This window comes from Trichechus manatus, unplaced genomic scaffold, assembly GCF_000243295.1.
Source record: "Trichechus manatus latirostris isolate Lorelei unplaced genomic scaffold, TriManLat1.0 scaffold00124, whole genome shotgun sequence".
Taxonomy (NCBI): Eukaryota; Metazoa; Chordata; class Mammalia; order Sirenia; family Trichechidae; genus Trichechus; species Trichechus manatus.
This window is the reverse complement of record NW_004444060.1, coordinates 913,329-935,673: the sequence shown is the minus strand read 5'-3', so window position 1 is coordinate 935,673 and position 22,345 is coordinate 913,329. Positions and strand designations below refer to the sequence as shown.

The 22,345-nt window shown below is 32.8% G+C and overlaps 1 protein-coding gene across 3 annotated transcripts in view; it reads right to left on the bottom strand.

Moving 5' to 3' along the window:
- CDH9 (cadherin 9) overlaps positions 1 to 22,345 on the bottom strand; it is an 86,257-nt gene that overhangs the window by 21,378 nt on the left and 42,534 nt on the right. For 2 of the 3 annotated variants that reach the window (XM_004384604.2, XM_023738879.1), the window contains exons 2-4: positions 7,800 to 8,094; positions 2,390 to 2,509; positions 1,662 to 1,829 (exon numbers count right to left, since the gene is read on the bottom strand). In XM_004384604.2, the coding sequence (XP_004384661.1) occupies positions 1,662 to 1,829; positions 2,390 to 2,509; positions 7,800 to 8,094 (583 nt within the window). The remainder of the gene's footprint in view (positions 1 to 1,661; positions 1,830 to 2,389; positions 2,510 to 7,799; positions 8,095 to 22,345) is intronic. The other variant, XM_023738880.1, reaches the window with a different exon arrangement.

Genomic DNA, 22,345 nt, shown 5'->3' with positions numbered 1-22,345 from the left:
CTGCTAACCAATGGATCGGCTGTTGGAATCCACCAGCTGTTCCTTGGAAACCCTATGGGGCAGTTCTACTCTGTCCTACAGGGTTGCTATGAGTCAGCATCAACTCAGTGGCAACAGGTTTGCTTTTTTTGTTTGTCTGAGTTTAAATTCTCACTACTGGGCAAGTTAGTAAAATCTTTATTCCTACTCATAGTAACCCTATAGTCAGAATTGAAGTTATAGCCTCTAATTTTTTATTTCTTCATTGATAAAATAAGGGTAAACAATAGTAATTAACTCAGGTTTTATTTATTTACTTTTTATGAGGATTGTGTAGGATTATGTCTATAATATTCATACTTAGCCAAGTGTACTCTTATTGAGAATCTTTATTATTATTATGGCTTCAAACCTTTTGCTAAGATTATAATACAGCACAGAATTACAGAGTTGCAAGTCATTTGAGAATTCTTTAAATTATATTCTTTCAGCTTTTATTTCAGGAAACTAAATCCAAAATTTAAGGTTAAGTTATTTAGACTGATTAATCATTTTCCCAGCCAAGTCTTTTTGTTTAACATTTTAATATGAATATATCCACCAAGCGAAGTTGTATCATCAAATATTTCAAATTTGTTTAGCTTGGAAAAATACTTTATTCTATTGGAATTAATATCATAAATTTCAATATGAGATTCTTTACTTGAACTTTTAAGGTAGAGTCGTTTATACGTTTATCTACTGCAGAATAGAAGCACTTTCACAGAAATTGGGATCTGTTTTTGTAGGACCTCATGGAAGGCAAAGCATCCACGGCTAAAATGATGATGATGGAAAGGGTATTATCTGTCTTAGTCTTTACAATTTGATTACATAGATTACACCACACTTCATTATATTTAAGACATCATCACATCTGAGGTATACCATGACTATGGGCCAGTAAAAAAAGGGGGGGGGCGAAGCTGCCAATTAAAATGATCAGCATTGATTTTAATATACTATCTGATTTCAGAGGTGTTAAAACATCAGCGAGTCTTTGTTTTAGAATCAATGAAATAGGAGTTAAATAATTCTTATGTACAGAACAGATAACTGAGGTAAGACAAGTGTCAGACACAAATTTGAATTTAGACATTTGGACTTCAGAGCCCACGCTCCTAGCCAGGGAAGAGAAGAGAAAGGATAGGATAATCAGAGTGAAGACTGGGAAAGATATTCCGAAAACGTAGTTTATAACTCCTCAAAGGTAGAAGAGGATAGTTAAGGTTGCCAAGGGATCTCATATTCTTATTTTCTCCTACTACCAATTCAAAAATGTACAGATTAATCATCGCCATTTTCAACTTTCACGAAGTGTTTTTTTTTTTTTTTTCTTTTTTTGGTAGATTTGCCTTTTATGTTTTCCCCTGAGCACAGCAGTGAAAAACCCAAAAAACCAAACCCGCTGCTGTCATGTCGATTCCGACTCATACCACCCCTATAGGACAGGGTAGAACTGCCCCATAGGGTTTCCAAGGAGCACCTGGTGGATTCGAACTACCAGCCTTTTCATTAGCAGCCGTAATTCTTAACCACTAAGCCACCAGGGTTTCCACAGCAGTGAAACGACTCAATAAATATCAGATCTCTTAGTAGCTTTGGAGAAGCTTTTCAGTATGAATCACTGAAACCTTCCTTACTCTGAGGGAATCGGGGAGGATTGTTGTTGACGTCGGTCAGGGTGATGTTCACTGTCGTGGTTCCAGAAAGGCCTCCCATCTGGCCGCCCATGTCTTTGGCCTGTATAACCACCTGGTACTGCTCTCTGTTTTCTCTACTCATGTCTGGTAATGCAGTTTTTATTACGCCTTTTGGAGAAAGAAGACAGATGTTTTGCTATTTATTCCCTGAATTTGTTTAAGCTATGCAAGATCCATTTTACAGAAGTTAATCATAACAAACAGATAAATGTTGGTGTACCATGACAAATCTAGCATAACTCATAAAAAAGAAATAATTCTACCATAACTATTGTTCAAGGAATAGGTTTTGCTAAATCAGAGTAATTATCATTTTGATACAAAATCAAATCTTCAGTTAAAAATCATTTAGACAAATAAGTTGTCTTAAATGAGATGATTTCATACTGTAGGTTTTAAGTGTTCACTGTGCCACATAATGTGGTGCATAAAGTTCTGTGAAATTTGAAATTTTTGATTTAGTGTTTTAAATCCAAACTTAATAAACAGTAGGCTAAAGAGCTAACAATTTAAATAATCTATTTAAATAATAGAAAGTTTGCTTTTGTTTCCATGGAATAGCTTTAGGTAACAAATTGAAACTTCATACTAAATTGATAGATTGTAAAATATAGAAAAGATCTATAGGGATCCCGATGTAGTACAGACCAAGTGTAAAATGTTCTTACCTGATTCTGGGTCCACTGAAAAATATGGCTGTCCTTGCAAGATGCTATAGACCACTTTGGCACTATTTCCGTAGTTGGCATCATCTGCATCTGTTGCAGTCACTTGTATAACAGATGTACCTATGTGAAGCCCCACCCAAACACAGACACTTAAACAAGTCTAAATTTGCAACTCTCTTGCTGAAAATAGTGTTAGTAGTGTGATAAGTTAGAAAATGGTATATAATATTCAAAGAAACTTAAATGATCTCATCCTAAAAAATTACCTTTATCCAGCCCCCCCCCTTTTTTAATTTGAACATCCCTCTATTGTTGGAGTTAATTTTTAAAAAAATGGAAAAAATCCGAAGACTATTTCATGAATATAATGAGGTGAATATAATGAGACTAATGGACTGCATTTTTAACTGACTGGAAATATCATGAGGGCCAGAAATTTTCCACTGAATAAAATGCATATGTAACTTTCAATTAATACAACTATTGCTAATTAGGAAGATATATTTTAAAAAGGTATTATAACCCTTTTGATGGTTTTTACTTAGATAAATTAAGTGTACTGTAAATTGAATGAAATACAAAGCTGATTTTTTGAAAAAAAAATTACATAAAATTGACCTGTGAAATATTTTCATGTACAAGATATATCTGATAATGAAACATCTGTGCCTTTCTTTAAAATGTAGATTACATAGTCAGATATGATTATGCCTATTGATATGCTGCATATTATTAGTTATTTTCTGTGCATAAGTAAATCAGTAGATATTTTAAAAAGATAAAGAACGATTCTGTGTCACATGCAATACTGTAATTTAACATTACCCTTTGTTTATAATTTTATTTTATGAAATTTAATTTATTTTATTTTCACTATTACAAACCATCATTTAAAAAGTAATAAAGCTTGAAAGGAGCCAGTTTTAGGAGCTAAAAATAATGAAATATATTGATGGACTTTTTCTTATGTTCTCCTGGGTCTCTATAAAGATTCAAGGAATGGTTCTAAAACTACTGTCAATTGAAGCCTATCGTGTATCCCCTTGGGAAAAATAAGTTTGTGGGACAGTTTCAAGTGTCTTACTTACAATTTTTCTCCAGTTTGCCTCCTACTTAGAATTTTAAAATTCTTGAGGACAGGGACAATTCCCGATTGGTCCTGTCACCTACTTTAAAGTCCCACAAAAATTACATACTCCAAAAAAAAAACAAACTTTCTAATTGAGCTTTAGTGAATGCTTCTGAAATTTTGTGAGTTTATGCTTACAAAAATTAATATACTGTACATTATAGCAAACAAATTGTTTCCCATTAGTACATTTCAATATGAGCCCATGAATTTAGCAACAGGTATGAATATGAACACATGAGTTTAGCAATTTGTATATTTGAATAAATACATATTCAAAAATATATCAAAATATGATGAGATGAAGCTCTTCTTTTTGAGGCCTCTGTTTCCTAAACTTCAGGGGAGTGGATGTGCCATGTGAGATGACATACTACATAATTTCTCAGTCTATCCTGGCTGTAATATTTGATCATTTAAAAATATTGTACTCATGTTGCAGATAGATAAAAGCAAAAGTGATTAAGTGATTTTTTCCCCATAATAATGCTAAGCAGTTCAACTAAAGGAATTTTCTGATTTACATTCGATTTATATTTTATAAAACCCTGTATAAATATATGTTAGGTAGACTAAGAATTGTTTTCACATCTGGAGATATTAGCGAAATACGAATTATTGAGCATAAATAATATGTTGAAAATGTAGTCGTTAATTAAAAAAAAAATGGCGTTTCTTTTGTTACCAGTTTCATTTTTTCTTTTACTGTGGTATAATATTAAGCTTTCACAATGAGCACAGGAAGTAACGTATCTCTGCATCTTTTTGACCCTTTTTAATACAATTATTTTGTTAAATGTCATTTTGATTTTTTGCTCTATATTGTGTGTATGTGCTCTTTGAATTTATCCAAAAATACTTAAACTAAATAGTAAGGAAGTTATTTTCTAAAGTTATATTTGTAAGTTATATTCTGAATAGCAAACAGCACTGATGTGACTAAATAGCCTCAAACACCTTGTACACTACCCGTCCCACCTCTCAGGATCACTGTAATAATTACAGATGCTGCTAAACACAGATACACAAAATGACTTCTGATGTTTTATTTATAATAACAAAGGGAAATAATAATCTATTGGACAATAGGGAATGGAAAGTTAATTTGTGTATGTGGGTGTGCTTTCTCAGAAATTATTACACAACTAACATGTTTTAGTAATAATACTGGATAAGAAGTAATTTATGTATTTTACATTATAATGTTTATAAAGACATATTCAAAGTGAATACACTTATGTGTAACCTGTGAAAAATTACCTAGGGTTTTCCAGTAGTGGTAAGGAACTGGATAACTTTTTGAAGGAATATTTAAGAGAAAAACACGATCAATCAAAAAGCATACTTTCAAAACCACATTTACACAATGAAAATTTGTTCAAATGAAATTGAATGCATGCAAATATAGAAAGCTGATGGAAATAATCTTTATTCAATAATATAATGACCACAAGAAATGGAAAATAAAAATGTAGGGACCTGGAACAAACATTTTTACTAAAGTATATTCCATTTTACTTCAATATGTACACTTGTATGTCATCAAGATTATTTGCTCTGATCAGTAGATGCTATTGGTTTCAGATTTCAAGAGTTTATTGGAGTTGACATACCATTCTGAAAGCCAAAACTGAATATGGTATATGGTTGTGACAGAAAGAAACAGAGCTGGAGGGAAAAAAACCTAAGGAAAGGAGTTGATGAAAGAGAAACATAGAAGACAAATATGTTAAGACATGAAAATGAACACGAAGGGGGCGAGTAGCAGAGGGTGACATTAATGTGGAACATTGGAGGGTAGCTTTGGAAAGAAGGGGATTGTAATAAAAGACATTTTACTGTATTCCATTAGATTTCTGTTTTCCCCAAAGTTAACTAGGGGCAGTTTTCAACTCTTTGATTTAAATGAAAATCACTAATATAATGAAAATAATATTGGTATTCAATCATTGCACATTACTTCATTTATAGATGATGCATATTTTATTTTTTCATAATGCATGGACTTTACTTATAAATATATGAATCATAAACAGCCTGAAAAAAAAAATTCCTACAGTTTTCCTATGTAAAATGGTTTATTTGAATAGGTAAAAGCAGCAAAAATCGTATCATCAAAAATTATGAGTTAATTTTTTATTTCCCTCTAAATAAGATAGGAGAGTTACAATGAAAGAGCAGAAGTATTTTGGGATATAAAACACATCTATTTTTTTAATTTAGATATATTTATTAGTGGCTCTATGTGTACTTCTCAAATCTTTATTTATTATTTCCGAAAGCTGGCAATCCGAGCCAGACAGCTGACTTCAATATTTTTATTAGTTTTGTTGGAATTCTAGACATGGAAGAGACTGCAAACATCAAAATTAATAAAGGGGAAAACTATAGATTACCTGAGGTTAAATATCCATATTGTCTAATAGAACAAGATTATGTTTTTAAAAAGAGATAATGCTTTGAAAATTGCAAAAATATACTCAAATTAAAACAAATTATAAGCAAAATTTCTCATAAATATTTCTGTAATCTTAATTGTGCCTTTTCCTCCTATAGGTATGTCTATTCTTTCTGCAGAAAGGTAAGTGAAAATGTACTTGCTGACAGGTGTCAAAACCGCAAGTAAAGTAAAATACATACAAGAAAAACGTAATGTTTTACAAAGGTTACAAGTGTTAACCAGACAACCAAACTACTCAGAATGCTCATTTATAGAAAGCTGATGTGGAGAGTATAATTTGAGATGTAGCATCATCTCAAATATAAGCCAGTCAAGAGCTCATGATATATATCTAAATTGGCCCACAATAGAATTATATGAATCAATTCAGTACTTTCCATGAAACTGTAAAAGGCTAAGAGTCATAAAAAAAATAATGAAAACAGATCCACTCATGTTTTATCCCGGCGCTTTATTATTCCACAGGACTCCTGTCTGATTTCATAAGTCACTTTCACATTATTGGACTGAATACGTGAAATAGTGGAAGAACTGTGCTTTCCTCTGAGAGATAAGATTTCACATTAGGTTTAGTGGGAAGAACACATTCCTTACAATCTCTTGGTCCTTCAGACTTGAAAGCTCACGCAGCTGAGAAATCTCTTTACATTAATAACTTGGTAAACGTAGATGTAAGTTTGATTCTCCTAATACAAGCATTATTTTAGACTGAAACATAGTAACTATGATAATGTTGAAATCATATACTTAAAAGTGTTTTTGAAATTATATTAAACTAGATTGTATCAGATTTGGGAAACTGGGTTCATATTTTGGATATTATGTTGTGGTTATTATTGTGTGTCGTCCAATCCATTTCAATTTATATCGACCCTATAGGACAGAGTAAAACTGCCCCCATAGGTTTTCTAAGGCTGTATTTTTACAAAAGCAGACTGCCACATCTTTCTCCTGCAGACCTGCTGTTGGGTTCGAACCATCGACCTTTCATTTAGCAGCTGAGCACTTAACCACTGTGCCACTAGGGCTCTTTGGATGTTGTGGTAAGTTTATATTTTAAAGAGTCAGCTTTTATTATCTTATTAATAAATCTGAGCCTTTCATATTAGTAAAGATGAAGGTAATCACACAGATGAAAACATTGAATGAAAATAAGTGGTATATAAAAATGCGGGCAGCCTTAAAAAGTTAAACAGTTACTTTCAATTTGCATGAAAATCTCAGTGTTCAATAGTGAAATGTGCTATAATAACATGAAAGACCTGGAATCTTGTCCTAATGCAACCAGGTTATTTGATCTTAATTCACTTGCTTAATCTTTCTGAACCTTGGTTTCTTAATTAACAGAATAGGGATTTAAAGTTCTGTCTCCAATACTTAACATGTAAGGTTGTTATAATGATCAAATGAGACAGTATTTCAAAGGAAATTTGTCAAATGCAAGCATTCGTTATTATTCAAAATAATGCAACAAAAATTTCCAAAAATGCTAACAGTGTTTGCATATTCCTTTCATTTCAGGCAGAAATATATTCAATTTGACTGCCATTTGTATGCAGTGGAGTAGAGGTGAGGCTGTTGATTGTAATGTAATGGAATAACTGCTCTCAGCAATCATCTTAGATATCAGTTAAAATATAGCAAGTTGCATTAAGATACATGGAATTGAAAATAATTAAAAATAAGTTGCATAACACTAAAGAGTGGTTTCCATTTATAGCTCTTACCTTGAAAGAGAGCACATATCATAACTATATCCATTTTAATTACTTAGGCAGACACAGAAATAAGTTTGCTTAAATGGATTAGCATATACCTACCAACTCCAGACATTTCAGGAACACTGGCAGTGTATAAGTCTTTGGTGAATTTTGGTTCATTATCATTGATATCATGGATTTTAATGATAAATTCAGATTCAGGTTCCACCTGCCGCCCGGTCTTTCTGTCTATAGCCTTGGCACGAAGAATGTATAGGGATTTTTCTTCTCTGTCTAATTTCTTTGCAGCATGAATATCTCCCGTGTTTTCATCTATAACGAACAGACTGCCAGCCCCATCTCCTGTTAAAATGTATTTTAAATTTCCATCTCCTTTGTCTTGGTCAGTGTGAAGCTTCAGAGAGGTAGAAAAGAAGAGTTGTGTAAATATATGCATTGTAATTACAGAAACAAATGTTGATAGATACCAGTTTGTCTCCACATAGCATCACAGAAACAATCTCAATGGTTACCTTAATTTTCACTGAAGAGAAACCAACCATTTCAGTTTTGATTGTACTAAAAAAAACTTTAAGCAATTATATTTATACATTATAAGCGATTAGATTTAAAATATAAGGAAAATGAAATTTTTTTCACAGTACAGTTTTGCCAGGATATTTCTAAAGAGCAAGTTACCAAGATCTAAGCCTCTAATACAATGAAAAGATAAAACCCATTGTCTTGGAACTTGTAAAAATCTTGATAAAAACTAGATTACTTTTAAAATCACTAAACTTAAAGACATAAGGAGCTTTCAAACTCATTATTTCGGCAAGTTTAGGATGTGTGTGTTAGTTATACACGAATTTTACTTCACCTCCACATCCCCCCAAACCCTGCGGCGTAACAGATTTTACCAGCACAGGCTTTGTCCTCAGAGAAACCAGTGTTTGAAACTATTTTTTATTCTCTATATGGTCATGAAAGAGTACTTAATCCTTTACATAATAAAGTTCTCATTTTAGAAATTGACTTATGAGCTTATTGTATATTTCAAGGCATATAAAACATAGAGGTTCCTCCCTCCCTCCCCAAGTGGCCATGAAAATAATTTCTTAAGAAAAATATTAGAATTTTTTTCATAAATTATCTTTCCTTATTTCATATATCCCAATCTGTAAAATTAGTTATTAAAGTAGAAAGATGATCTTTGAGTATTTAAACTAGACAGATGAACTATGTAGTCATAAATAGCTTGAATTGGAATAAATCTTAAAGTTTTTGCAATTCAAATATTATTCTGAAACTTGATTCTTAACTAGACTCTTCTCACCTGGTTGTCTTCTATTATATACTCGACAATTCCTTTGATGGTCCTGGCTCCACTTCTTTCTGAGTTGTGTCCCATCCCATCTTTGAATTATTTGACTATCTCAATGTTCTTCTTTTTTATGGTAGCCAATTTAGAAATCCACATTTCACATTTTAACCTTCCTTCACTTTTGAACCCAACATCAAAATAATCATCAAAATAGCCTTTTCTTCTGTGAAATATATTCCCCACCCATCTACCTATCTCCATCCCTATGGCTACCACTCTGCTGTCCTGCATCATATCATATCTGAGCCACTGTAGAAATGTAGAAATGCCCTGACGCCTGCATCCACTCTTGCTCTATTTCAAACACTGAAGAGAATAATTGTTCTGCTACACAAATCTGGTCATATTACTTCCTAGCTTAAAAATATTTATTAAAATACAGGGTTTGTATCATGCAACTCGCTGTGTTACATTGTTGTTGTTAACGTTAGGTGCTGTCAGGTTGGTTCCGACTCATACCGACCCTACAAGACAGAGCAGAACTGCCCCATAGGGTTTCAAGAGCAGCTGGTGGATTCGAACCGCGTACCTTTTAGTTAGCAGCCGGACTCTTAAATCACTACGCCACCAGGACTTCTCACGTTAACTTGGGCAACGTTATTTGTTTTTCTAAGCCTCTTTTATAAAAATGGAATAATACAACACACAAACAAACAAAAAATTTACATTTATCATATGGTTACAGAAATTTTGAATTGGAAGAAATCTTATAACAGACATCTAATTGCTAGAAGGAAGGCACAGAAATGCTATAGCCTTATTTTTAAGTACCTGATAATCTCACTGATCTCCAGACGCATTTCTGCCTGCTTTGCCCCTTTACTTGCATTCTATACATATCAATTGCTTTGCTTTGTTATGTTTTATTTTTTCTTCATTTCTCAAAAGGCCTGTTCCCGCTCTAATTTCTGACGTTTGCATACGCTTCGCTCACCCTTTAACACTCTTCTTTCTTCTCTGCATTTCCTTTGAACTAAATAGTGTTTAGTTATCATATTACATTTTTAAGTTTCACCCTCAGGGACACCTTTCCTGACTCTCCAGATTAGGGTAGATGTGCCTGCAATATAATTCATAGCACACTTCACTTCCCTCTCAATACTCATGACATTGTGTGTAATTGTTTACCATCCCCACTAAACTGTAAAACATAAGAGAAAGACTGACATTTTTTCTAATGAATTCCTAGAATCTCAATATATATTTTACTTAAAAGATCACGTTTCTTCTTTTTTAACAGTATCTTTTTACATATATGCAGCTTATTTGTCATTATTAGAAAAATAATATCATAAAATAGAACTTTTTTAGTTAAAATGCATATCAGACATTTATATATGCAAATAATACTCTTTTAATGAATGCATTAAAAAATTTTCAAACAATATTATAATGCATATTTGTGTACATGTATTCTTGCATTGCTGGTATTCTTATTCCAAGAGAAGAGAAAGAAAAGATGTTTTTGATGAAATAAAATTAGGAAAAAATGAAAAAGATAGATATGTAGATAGTGATATGTGTTAGAGACTGTATTTGATTTATAAAAATTGTAAAACAATTGACATATTCGTCTTATTGGATTTGGTTAGGCTAATTAGTGAACAATGGAATCATATGCAGCCACTAAAATTGTGGCTTGCCCATATACCAAAAACCAAAAAACCAAACCCGTTGCTGTGGAATTACCTATATAGTTTGACGTAATCTTTGACTAAAGTACATACTTTTAAGTAAGATATTCATATGAAAACACAGCTTATAAAAAATAATTATATCTTTTTATGTCTTTATTTTTCATAAAACTACTCTCAACAGATATATGATGTTGAAGCAGCTATTTATGTTTTTTTATTTATTTTTCCACAATTTTAGCTAATAGATGTTTTATACATTCTTCTGAATGAACTAGTATTAATTTCTCAATGAAATGGGAAAAAATAATCAAAAGAGTTGGTAACAAAAATTGAAGTAATTAAAGTATGAAGTGTCTTCCCTCAAATTATACTGTACTCTTCTCACATTTATACATTCAGGAAAACAAAACAATACAAACAAAGAAACATGATTGTCAATATTGTCAAATAAATTTTTCAGACTGAGAAAATGGAAATCCACAGGTGTAACTGCCTTTTACTAATAACTCTGGAAGAATAAGTGCTATCTGACAAACAATCCATTATGTAAAGGGATCGCAAAACTATGCTTATTTTATAGGAAATATTAATAAGTAAATAAAATATAAAATGATGTGTTAATCAAAAATAGAAAAAAATCCGTATTGTTACTTGAATTTCATAGGAAAATTTACATACATGTACACAACTTAAAATTATTTTCCATGTATTTAACATAATTGTAATAATATAGTAATAAAACATGTTGCTATTCCTTTATTTTTTTGCCATTAAGAAATGTTTTATTTTACATTTTATGTTGATTTATTAAAATGTGCAGGGAACCAAATCTATATCTCTCACACTTTATTAGATATGATACTACAGTTTAATTAGATAAGTATTCAAAAAACTATGAAAACAATCCACTTTTCAAGTGTTTTATTCTCATTCAGAACATTTGTTGTTGTTTTTGTTGGTTCTCTGCAGTCTGACTTTGCTATCTAGATTTGAGTTTTGTTTATCTTGCTTGGAATGCACTGACATTCTTAGATTAGTGGGTTGTTTGTCACCAAATTTTTTAAAAAGACAAACTTACTTTTTCGTTTCAAATTACTTTTGTGTCCTCTGTAGCTCTCCTATTGGTAACTAAATACAAGTATGTTGTTATTGTTAGCTGCCATCAAGTCGCCTCCAGCTCATGGAAACCTCGTGTACAACAGAAGGAAACACTGGCTCTGTGTCATCTTTACTGTTGTGGGTATGCTTCGAGTCCATTGTTGTGGACACTGAGTATTTTGAGTGTCTTCCAAACTGGGGCTCATCTTCCAGCATTATACCAGACAATATTCTGTTGTGATCTATAGGGTTTTCATGGGCTAACTATCAGAAGTAGATAAACCGACCTTTCTTCCTAGTCTTAGTCCAGAAGTCCCATGAAATCCTGTCCACCATGGGTGACCCTGCTAGTATTTGAAATTCCAGTGCCATAGATTCCCGCATCATAGCAACACACAAGGCAACGCAGTATGACAAACTGACAGACAAGTGGTGGTCAAAATATTCAGGAGTCTGGAAAAATATTTAGCCAAACATGATAGTAATCATAGCCACTACATTTTCTCTGAATGCTTTCTATGATCAATTTCTTTAGAAAATCTGAATGAAAATTCAGTATATTTTAAAATTATGCTACTTGGACTGAAGATGATTTCCAAACAGAAATTAAGATATTTTAGCAAATGACAGGATATGCAGAATAAATATATTGCATGAAAATAATGAATTTTAGTTATAAAATAAAATATTTACAAAATTTTAAAATATTATTTCAGTCATTGTAATCTTGAATTTACATTATTTAATTCCCATCTTCTCTAATTCCTGCCACCTATTTTAACTATACTCTTTATTCTGTTAATTTCTAATGTCGTTTTAAAATAATTATCTTACACACAATCACACACATTTTAAAAGGATGTCTTTTCATTTTAAGAATGAAACTCCCAATAGTTATTGTCTGATGCAATCTAACAATAAAAAAATATTATATTAAAATATCAAATTGCTGTATCATGCTCATTATTGATTTTGAATCATACTTATAGAACTGTAAAAAAATGGCATAATCTATTATAGAATAAGCTAAGTAAAATAAGAATCTTTTGCATGAAATCAAAATTCACAGATTTTTCAAGTAATCAGATAAAATGAAGTAGAAATCTTAAGAGTATGTTTTTATTAATTACGGAATAAAGCCCACACAAAGTGCTTTGGGAATACCAGTACCAATGTACAATTACTTCTTTTAGATCTCAACGAATCACTTAGTTTTCTCTTGTCACACTGAAAATAACTTACTTGCTTCTTCTAAACTTGAGTAAATATTCACAGAAGTACAATGATTTTTAGATGATTTTTTGAAATATTAGTACTTTCCAATAGCACCCTGTTTTACATTTAGGAATTTGATGAAATTAAAATATATACATACAAAATAGGCTAAATACTTAAATCCGAAACCAACATTTCTGCCAATATTACAATCCCAGTTAGCTCATTAACATGGGAAGTAACATTTGAGCAAAATTGTAGCCTTTAAGAAGGCAATGGGGCTTTTAAATCAATCTGAGAATGATCTGGCTTCTCACAGTCACTAAATATTAGAAAAGAATAATGTTAAATTTTGCAAAATCAAAGTTAATACACCACTAAACAATTTTCCTTTAAAAATTAGGAGTAAGGTTTTTTGTTTTTTTGGGTTTTTTTGCTTCATTTTTTGTTTTTGATTAAAATTGATTTTAATGCAAAGGTATGCCAAGATGAACAACAATTATTACCCAAAACTCTCACACTTCCTTCAAAATATTTTTTGGGTTTTCTAACTTCTTGTTGAATTTTTAATGAGGAAATCCAAAATAACTTGCTGACAGTTGCTGAAATAAAATTATAATACAGTGTTATGGATATTTTAATAATGGTGTAATAAATTTCCAAAATATTTGCAAGAATACTATGTTGTACTTTATCCATAAAGGTAGATAGATTGTCATGTTTAATTTAGATATATGAACTTATTATCTTTAAACCTACTTGAATTAGGTACTGGTTGGATGATAAGTATATTAATTCCCAGTTTTATATTAAACGAAAAATAGATACAATGCTACAGATATGCAAAATATTTACACCATAAAGATTTACACTTTTGACTAAGATGAATTATCTGGACTTACCCTCCCAGAGTAAGGAAATAAAAACCTGGGAAAAATATGTGAAGCAACTTTTTTTAGGGCTTGAACAGCATAAGAGCAGCAACATGATAGCTATATATTCACCATAGCTTGCTGCCTTGGAAATAATTTCTCTGCAGGGAAGTGCAGCATGTGCAGAGACTGGCAACCCTCGCTTGGTAGAGAAAACAGAGATTAGAATTCAGGGCTGCTATTGTGGCATCAATTTACTGGACAAGGTACAAAGAGGATTTATAGTAGAATCACAAGCTGTGCATGTGCCGTGATGCCTAGCATAGACAGTTTCTGGGGGTCTGAGAGCTTAAAATAGATGGTAAAGCATGGGAAGAGATACGAGTTTTGACACCACCAGAATGGTTCAGTCCTAATTGAACATTGTACCCACAAAATGTTCATTGTTACGTCAATGAATATTGTTAATGCTCAATGTTAATTCAGTAAAGACTTGAGAAAAGCCTTGTCTTAGGAGTAGGAACTGTGGTCTAAGAATAAAGAAGGCATCATAAGATAAAAGGCAAACTAAAATAGATCTACTGAACTAAAGTCAAAAATCAAGACTTTTGAGGACATTGCATCATCTACAATGTCCAGAATATAGTGATATAACAAATATCACTAGATTTAAGTAGCAGGAAAATGTGCCCAGTCCTGCGTCATTCTCATACTCCTTGCTATGACTGAGCCCATTATGGCAGCCACTGTGTCAATTCATCTCCTCAAAGATCTTCGACTTTTTTTGCTGATCCTTTACCTTACCAAGCCTGATGTCCTTCTCCAGAAACTGGTCCCTTCTGATAAAATGTCCAAAGTACATGAGGTAAAGTCCCACCATTCTTGTTTCCAAGGAGCACTCTGGATATACTTCTTTCAAGACTTGTTTCTTCTTCTGGCAGCCCATAGTATATTCATTATTATTCACCAACACAATAATTCAAAGGCATAAATTCTTCTTTGGTCTTCCTTATCCATTGTCTGTGCAGCCCTGGTGGCATAGTGCTTAAGAGCTCAGCTGTTAACCTAAAGTTTAGCAGTTCAAATCCACCAGTTGCTCCTGGGAAACCCTATGGAGCAGTTCCACCCTGTCCTATAGGGTCACTATGAGTCGGAAACAAATTGAAGGCACCTAGCAACAACAAGATCCCCTGTCCAGCTTTCACATACATATGAGGCAATTAAAAATACCATGGCTTGGGTCACATGTGCCTTAGTCCTCAAAGTGACATCTTTTCTTTTTAACACTTTAAAGAGGTCTTTAGCAGCAGATATGCCCAATGCAGTATGTTCTTTGATTTCTTGACTGCTGCTTCCATGGGTGTAGATCATGGATCCAAGTAAACTGAAATCCTTGACAACTTAATATTTTCTCTGTTTATCACGATGTTGCTTATTGGTCTAGTTGTGAGGATTTTTGTTTTCTTTATGTTGAGGTGTAATCCACACAGAAGGCTGTAGCCTTTGATCTTCATCAGTACATTCTTCAAATTCTCCTCAGTTTCAGCAAGCAAGGTTGTATTAACTGCATATTGCAGGTTTTTAATAAGTCTTCCTCCAATCCTGATATTGTGTTCTTTGTATAGTCCAGCTTCTCCGATTATTTAGTCAGCACACCGACTGAATAACTATGGTGAAAGGATGCAACCCTGATGCACACCTTTCCAGATTTTAAACCACTCAGTATCCCCTTGTATTGTTCAAAGGACTGTCTCTTGTTCTATGTACAGATCCCTCATGAGCACAATTAAGTGTTCTGGAATCCCCATTCTTCACAGTGTCATCCATGATTTGTTATGATCCACATAGTCGAATGCCTTTGCATAGTCAGTAAGACACAGGTAAACATCTTCCTAGTATTCTCTGCTTTCAGCCAAGATACATCTGACAACAGCAATGATGTCTCATGTTCCACATTCTTCTAAATCCAGCTTGAATTTCTGGCAGTTCCCTGTCAATGGACCGCTGCAACTGCCTTTGAATTATCTTCAGCAAAATTTTACTTCAGTATGATACTGTTTGATAATTTCTGCTTTCTTTGGAATGGGCACAAATATGGGGCTCTTCCAGTCGGTTGGTCAGGTAGCTGTCTTGCATATTTCTTGGCATAAATGAGGGAGCGCTTCCAGAGTTGGTTGCATTTGTTGAAATATCTCAATTGGTATTCCATCAATTCCTGGAGTTTTTTCACCAGTGCCTTCAGTGTTGCTTACTTCTGTCTTCAGTACCATTTGTTCTTGATCATATGCTATCTCATGAAATGACTGAATGTTGAACAATTATTTTTGGTATATTGACTGTATATTCCTTCCATCTTCTTTTGATGCTTCCTGCTTTGTTTACTATTTTGCACATAGAAGTTTTCAATATTGCAACTTGAGGCTTGAATTTTTTCTTCAGTTCTTTCAGCTTGAGAAATACTGAGACTGTTCTTTCCTTTTGGTTTCCTAACGCCAGGTTTTTGCACATTTCATTATAATACTTTATTTTGTCCCTCCGAGCTGCCCTTTGAAATCTCTGTTCAGCTCTTTTACGTCATCATTTCTTCCATTTGCTGTAGCTACTCTGTATTCAAAAGCAAGTGTCAGAGTCTCTTCTGACATCCATTTTGGTCTTTTCTTTCTTTCCTGTCTTTTTAATTATGTTTTATTTACTTCGTGTATGATGTCCTCAATGTCGTCCCACAATTTGTCTGTTCTTTCGTCATTAGTTGTTCAGTGTGTCAAATCTGTTCTTGAGATGGTCTCCAAATTCAAGTGAGATACGCTCATGATCATATTTTGGTTTTCGTGGACTTGTTTATGTAGTAGATTTGATTCCTGTGTTTTCCATCTGAGGAGGAGCACGTGAATACTTGCCATTTATGTTGTTGAGAAAAGATATTTGCAATGAAGAAGTCATTGGTCTTGCAAAATTCTATCATGATCTCTCCACTGTTGCTTCTATCATCAAAGCCAGAGTTCTCAACTATCTCTCATTTTCCTTTGTTTCCAACTTTGGCATTCCAATCACCATTAATTATCAATGCATTTTGATTGCATGTTTGATCAATTTCAGACTGCAGAATTTGGTAATTTCCTCATCTTTACTATTAATATCAAACCAGTTGCCATCAAGTTGATTCCGACTAACAAAGACAGAGTAGACCTTCCCCATAGGGTTTCAAAGGAGCTGTTAGTGGATTCAAACTGCTGATCTTTTGGTTAGCAGCCGAGTTCTTAACCAGGGCTCCTTGGCATTAGCGGTTGGTGAGTAAATTTGAATAGTCATATTAACTGGTCTTCCTTGTGGGCATATGGATATTATCCTATCATCGACAGGATTGTACTTCAGGGTTGATGTTGAAGTGTTCTTTTTGACAATAATGTGAGACCATTTCTCTTCAAGTTGTCATTCCCTGCATAGTAGATCATATGATTGTCTGATTCAAAATGGCCAATACCAGTCCATTTCAGCTCACTAGTGTAGAAGATATCAATCTTTATGTATTCCATTTGATTTTTGATGACTTCCAATTTTCCTAGATTCATACTTCTTACATTCAACGATATGATTATTAATGGATGTTTGCAGCTTTTTCTTCTCATTTTGAGTCATGCTACATTAGCAAATGAAAGTCACAAGACTTTACTTCTTCTGTGTCATTAAGTTTGATGCTACTTTGAGGAGTTATCTCTTCCAGTGATATTCTGAGTGCTTTCCATCATGAAGGGCTCATCTTCTGGCACTATATTAGATGATGTTCTGCTGCTATTCAAAAGATTTTCTAATTTTTTCAGAATTAGACTCATGTCCTTCTTCCTAGTCTTCTTATTCTAGAAGCCCTGCTGAAACCTGTCCACCATAAGTGACCCTCCTATCATTTTAAATACTGGGGCATAGCTTCTAACATCAGAGCAACACACAAGCTACCACAGTAGGACAAGCTGTAAATTACTGTAAAGATTGCAGCCTTGGAAATCTTATGGGGCAATTTTACTCTGTATTGTAGATAAGGTATTTATGAGTCAGAATCGACAGGATGGCAATGGGTTTGTCATCATACGAATCCCAGTTGGGCTCTGATATGTTAAGGATGAATATTATAATCCTTAGAGTAATCACTAAGTAATAGAAGGAGATAAATGTAACAAGACAATTAGGGACATAAGATGGAATACTAACTGGAATAGAAAGAAAGACAGATGGGAGAGATTGTCCTACAAACAAAAGCAAGACGAAAAGAAGAGATAAACAACTAATAAATAAGACAGGTATAAAAGAAGTAAGCAAGTAGTAGATATAATCACAAATAAATCAGTAATTGCATTGCACATTAATGGACTAAAAACTGTAATAAAAAAGAGATAATCAATCTCCATTAAAAACATTAATTGTATGCAGATTTCAAGAGCAATACTTTCAATATAATAGCACAAACAAGTGCAAAGTAAAGAAATGAAAACATATATGTAGCAAATACTAATCATAAGAAAGCACATATAACTATATTAATACCAGAAAAAATAGACGTCAAGATATGATAAAAAGGAGTGTTTCATAATGACAAAGTGGTCAATACATCAGAAAGACATAACAACAATTACTGTGAATGGACTTGAGAAGAGTTTCAAAATACATGAAGCAAAATTCATAAAACAAACAGAAGTATTAGTCAAATCAGAAATCATAGTTGGATATGTTTTATGGAACTACTTAGCTTTTATTTCTTACAAGAAGCTGGTAAATTAGATTCATGTAATTGAAATTATAAGATGTTACAATAGATTTTCACAGTGAGTATTATACTATCCACATATAATTAAAGCAACGAATAATATTGCATGTACAAATAATAAGCATGTTCATATAATTCTGTATATGCATTTTAATATCATTTTATTTTAAAACAACAGTTTTAGATTTGCAGAAAAATTGCAAAAATAGCCAATCCTCATACACCTCACACCTAGTTTCCACAATTATTAACATCTTTCATTAGTATGGTAATTTGTTTCAACTAATGAACCAATATTGATTCATGAATATTAACCAAAGTATATACTTTATTCAGATTTCTTAGTTTTTATCTATTTTTTTCCCATTGCAGGATATCATCCAGGATACCATATCAATTTCAGTGCTCATGTCTCTTTAGGCTCCTCTGTGCTAACAGTGTCTCAGACTTTCTTCGTTTTTGATGACCTTGAGAGTTTTGAGTTGCATATGCTATGTATTTTGTAGAATGTTCCTCTGTTGGGATTTATCTGATGTTTTTTCTTATTATTAAACAAGTATGATATGTTTAGGAGTACTGGTGGTACAGTGGTTAAGCACTTGGCTGCTAACCAAAAGGTCCACAGTTAGAACCCATCAGCTGCTCCATGGGAGAAAGATGTGGCAGTCCACTTCCATAAAGATTACAGCTTTGGAAACCCTATGGGGCAGTTCTACTCTATCCTGTAAGGTCGCTATGAGACAGAATTGACTCAATGACCAAAACCAAAAACCCAAACCCATTGCCATCAAGTTGATTCTGACTCATAGAGACCCCATAGGACAGAGTAGAATTGCCCCATAGAGTTTCCAGCGTGGTAGATTCAAACTGCTGACCTTTTGATTAACAGCCGAGCTCTTAACCACTGTGCCACGAGTGCTTTTAAACATATAATATTTGACTCAGTGACAATGGGTATTATATGTTTGTGGGTGAAAGGCCACAGAAGTAAATTGCCATTTTCATCACATCATATTAAGGTTATACACTATTAACATGATTTGTCTCTGTTGATGTTAACTTTGATCACCTGGTTGATTTTGTGTTTGTTAGGCTTCTCTGCTATAATGTTACTATTTCCTCCCTTTTATAACTATTCTTTTGAAGGAAGTCACTGTGTGTAATCTACACTTAAGTATTGGGAGTTAATACCCCACTTCTTTGAAGGTGACAAATATATTTAGAATTCTTCTAAACAGGTGATTTTTCTATTCTCCCTCATTTATTTACTGACTCAATAATTTACTTGTATCATGGGGGATTCATGGCTATTTCGTTTATACTTTGGGTTATAATCCAATGCCACCTTATTTTTTGTTCCAATTTTTACAGTTTTGCCCATTGGAAGCAAGTCCTTTCAATCAGTGATTGTGTCACTTGAACACACGATCATTATCATTATGTGCATGTGTGTGTGTATTTAGTGTTCCTTACTATTCTGACACTACAAAATTTTCCAGGATCATTTTGTGTATTTCTTGTTCCAATCCTAAAATCTACTGTTTTTCCCAGAAGCCTTCATTTCTTTTATTAAAGAATGGCATTAGAAACAAATATCTGGGTGCTATGTGCTCGTTGTCACTGGGTGTCATTGCTTTTAAGCCTTCTTAGCTGATGGAACAAGGAAATGTGTGCATCTATATGAAGCCATGCATACACATGTGTTGTTGTTGCGTGCCATCCTGTTAATTGCAACTTACAGTGACTCTATAGGACAGAGTAGAACTACCCCATAGAGTTTTCTAGGCTGTGATCTTCACGGGAGCAGATCACCATGTCTTTCCTCCTGCAGAATAGCTGGTGGATTCGAACTATCTTTCAATTAGCAGCTCAGTGCATAACAATTGTACCAGTAGGGCTCCTTGCATAGACATTTATCTATAAATTTTTTCTGTATATAATTATCTGTATCAACATTAGGTTAAACATGAATTCACATTGATACCTATAGTCAGATATTTTTACATACAAATTTAAGAAACTGATATACCAACAGGCAAATATCAGTAAGGATACAAAATATTTGGACAATACAATTTATCAAATCAGCTTCAATGATATTTACACAGAACAAGACCCATCATCCACACAATACATATACTTTTCTAGTGCACATGGAATACTCACTAGCTTATACTATGTATTGGTCAAAGCTGACAAAAATCTGGCCCACCACCTGTTTGTTTTATGGCCTGTATTATGTCTATTCTCTCTAAATAAATATACGGAGTCAATTCTATTCCTATAAAAATTCTAGTTTTTTTTTAGTATAGGAAATTGACAACTTAAAATTAACAATTAGTTTGAGTATTCCTTCATATTATAGTAAATTATTAAAAAAATAATTACCCTAAAAATTAAAATAAACAAGATGTTCAAATATAATTTTCATTAATACAGAGTTTAATGAAGTGATATATTAAATACAAAAATTGAAACACCACTAGTTTTCCTCTACAATATCAATGACTATCCAGAAAATGAAAAGTAAAAAAAAAAAAAAAATTAACAACAAAATTATAAAATATTGAGTAAAATTTCGATAAGTTTGTAGGATCAATATAGAGACAATATCATATCTTCAGGATGGTACATACATTATCTGAATAAAGCAAGAACATTATTATGTTACTAGAAAGACATATTTAATATTATACATATGTCTATTACAAGGGACAGGTCCCTAGAGAAGGACGTCATGCTTGGTAAAGTAGACAGCGAAAAAGAGGAAGACCCTCAAGGAGATGGATTGACACAGTGGCTGCACAAATGGGTTCAAGTATAACAACGACTGTGAGGATAACACAGGACCTGGCAGTGTTTTGTGCTGTTGTACATAGGGTCGCTATGAGTCAGAACCAACTCGACAGCACCTAACAACAACAACAATTACTTCACAGCCTTATATAAAGGTTAAATGAGATTATGTTTGCCAAGTCTTAGGTCAATTCCTAGCATATAACATGTGTTCAATAAATTAAATTGCTAGTAAGAGTACTCTTTTATATTTGTACTATAAGTATGCTTATTAAATTTGATTATTATTACATTTCTGTTTCTAGTTTCTTCAAAACAATTCCATTCTATGATTTTCTCTGTATCATATCTATCATTTTCCCTGTCTTTTCTTTTTCTCTTAATTAATTTTATCCTACATATAGTATAGACATGTATTTTTCTCCTTATTCATTAATTTAGTTTTTTTCCTCTGCAAATACTATTTTTTACCTCATCCAATATAATCATATTTTGAATATCCATTGATTACTACTTTGTCTCACTAGTTTTCCTTTTCCAATCTTTATGTTTTGTTTTTTCTGTAATCTCATTTGTTTCGTTTGGTTTCTTGATTCTTCACAGTAGATACTGTTTTCATCTGAGGAAAACGAAATGACTTTCCAAAATTTCTTGATCCAGAAATAGATAACTTAATATGCTCTGTCCCTTTAAGAATCCTTGTAATAGAGTCATATTCAGATATTTCAGTATTTTTTATATCCTCATAACTTTTGTTATTTTTTTTTTCTTTACATATCTTCCAAAGAATGTATATTGTAGCACCATTTTCAATAATAAGGAAAAACATCACGTCATTCTACTCTTTTAAAAGGAGGGTATTTTGTCTCTTATACATATTGTTCAATATTTTTTATAGATGATACTTA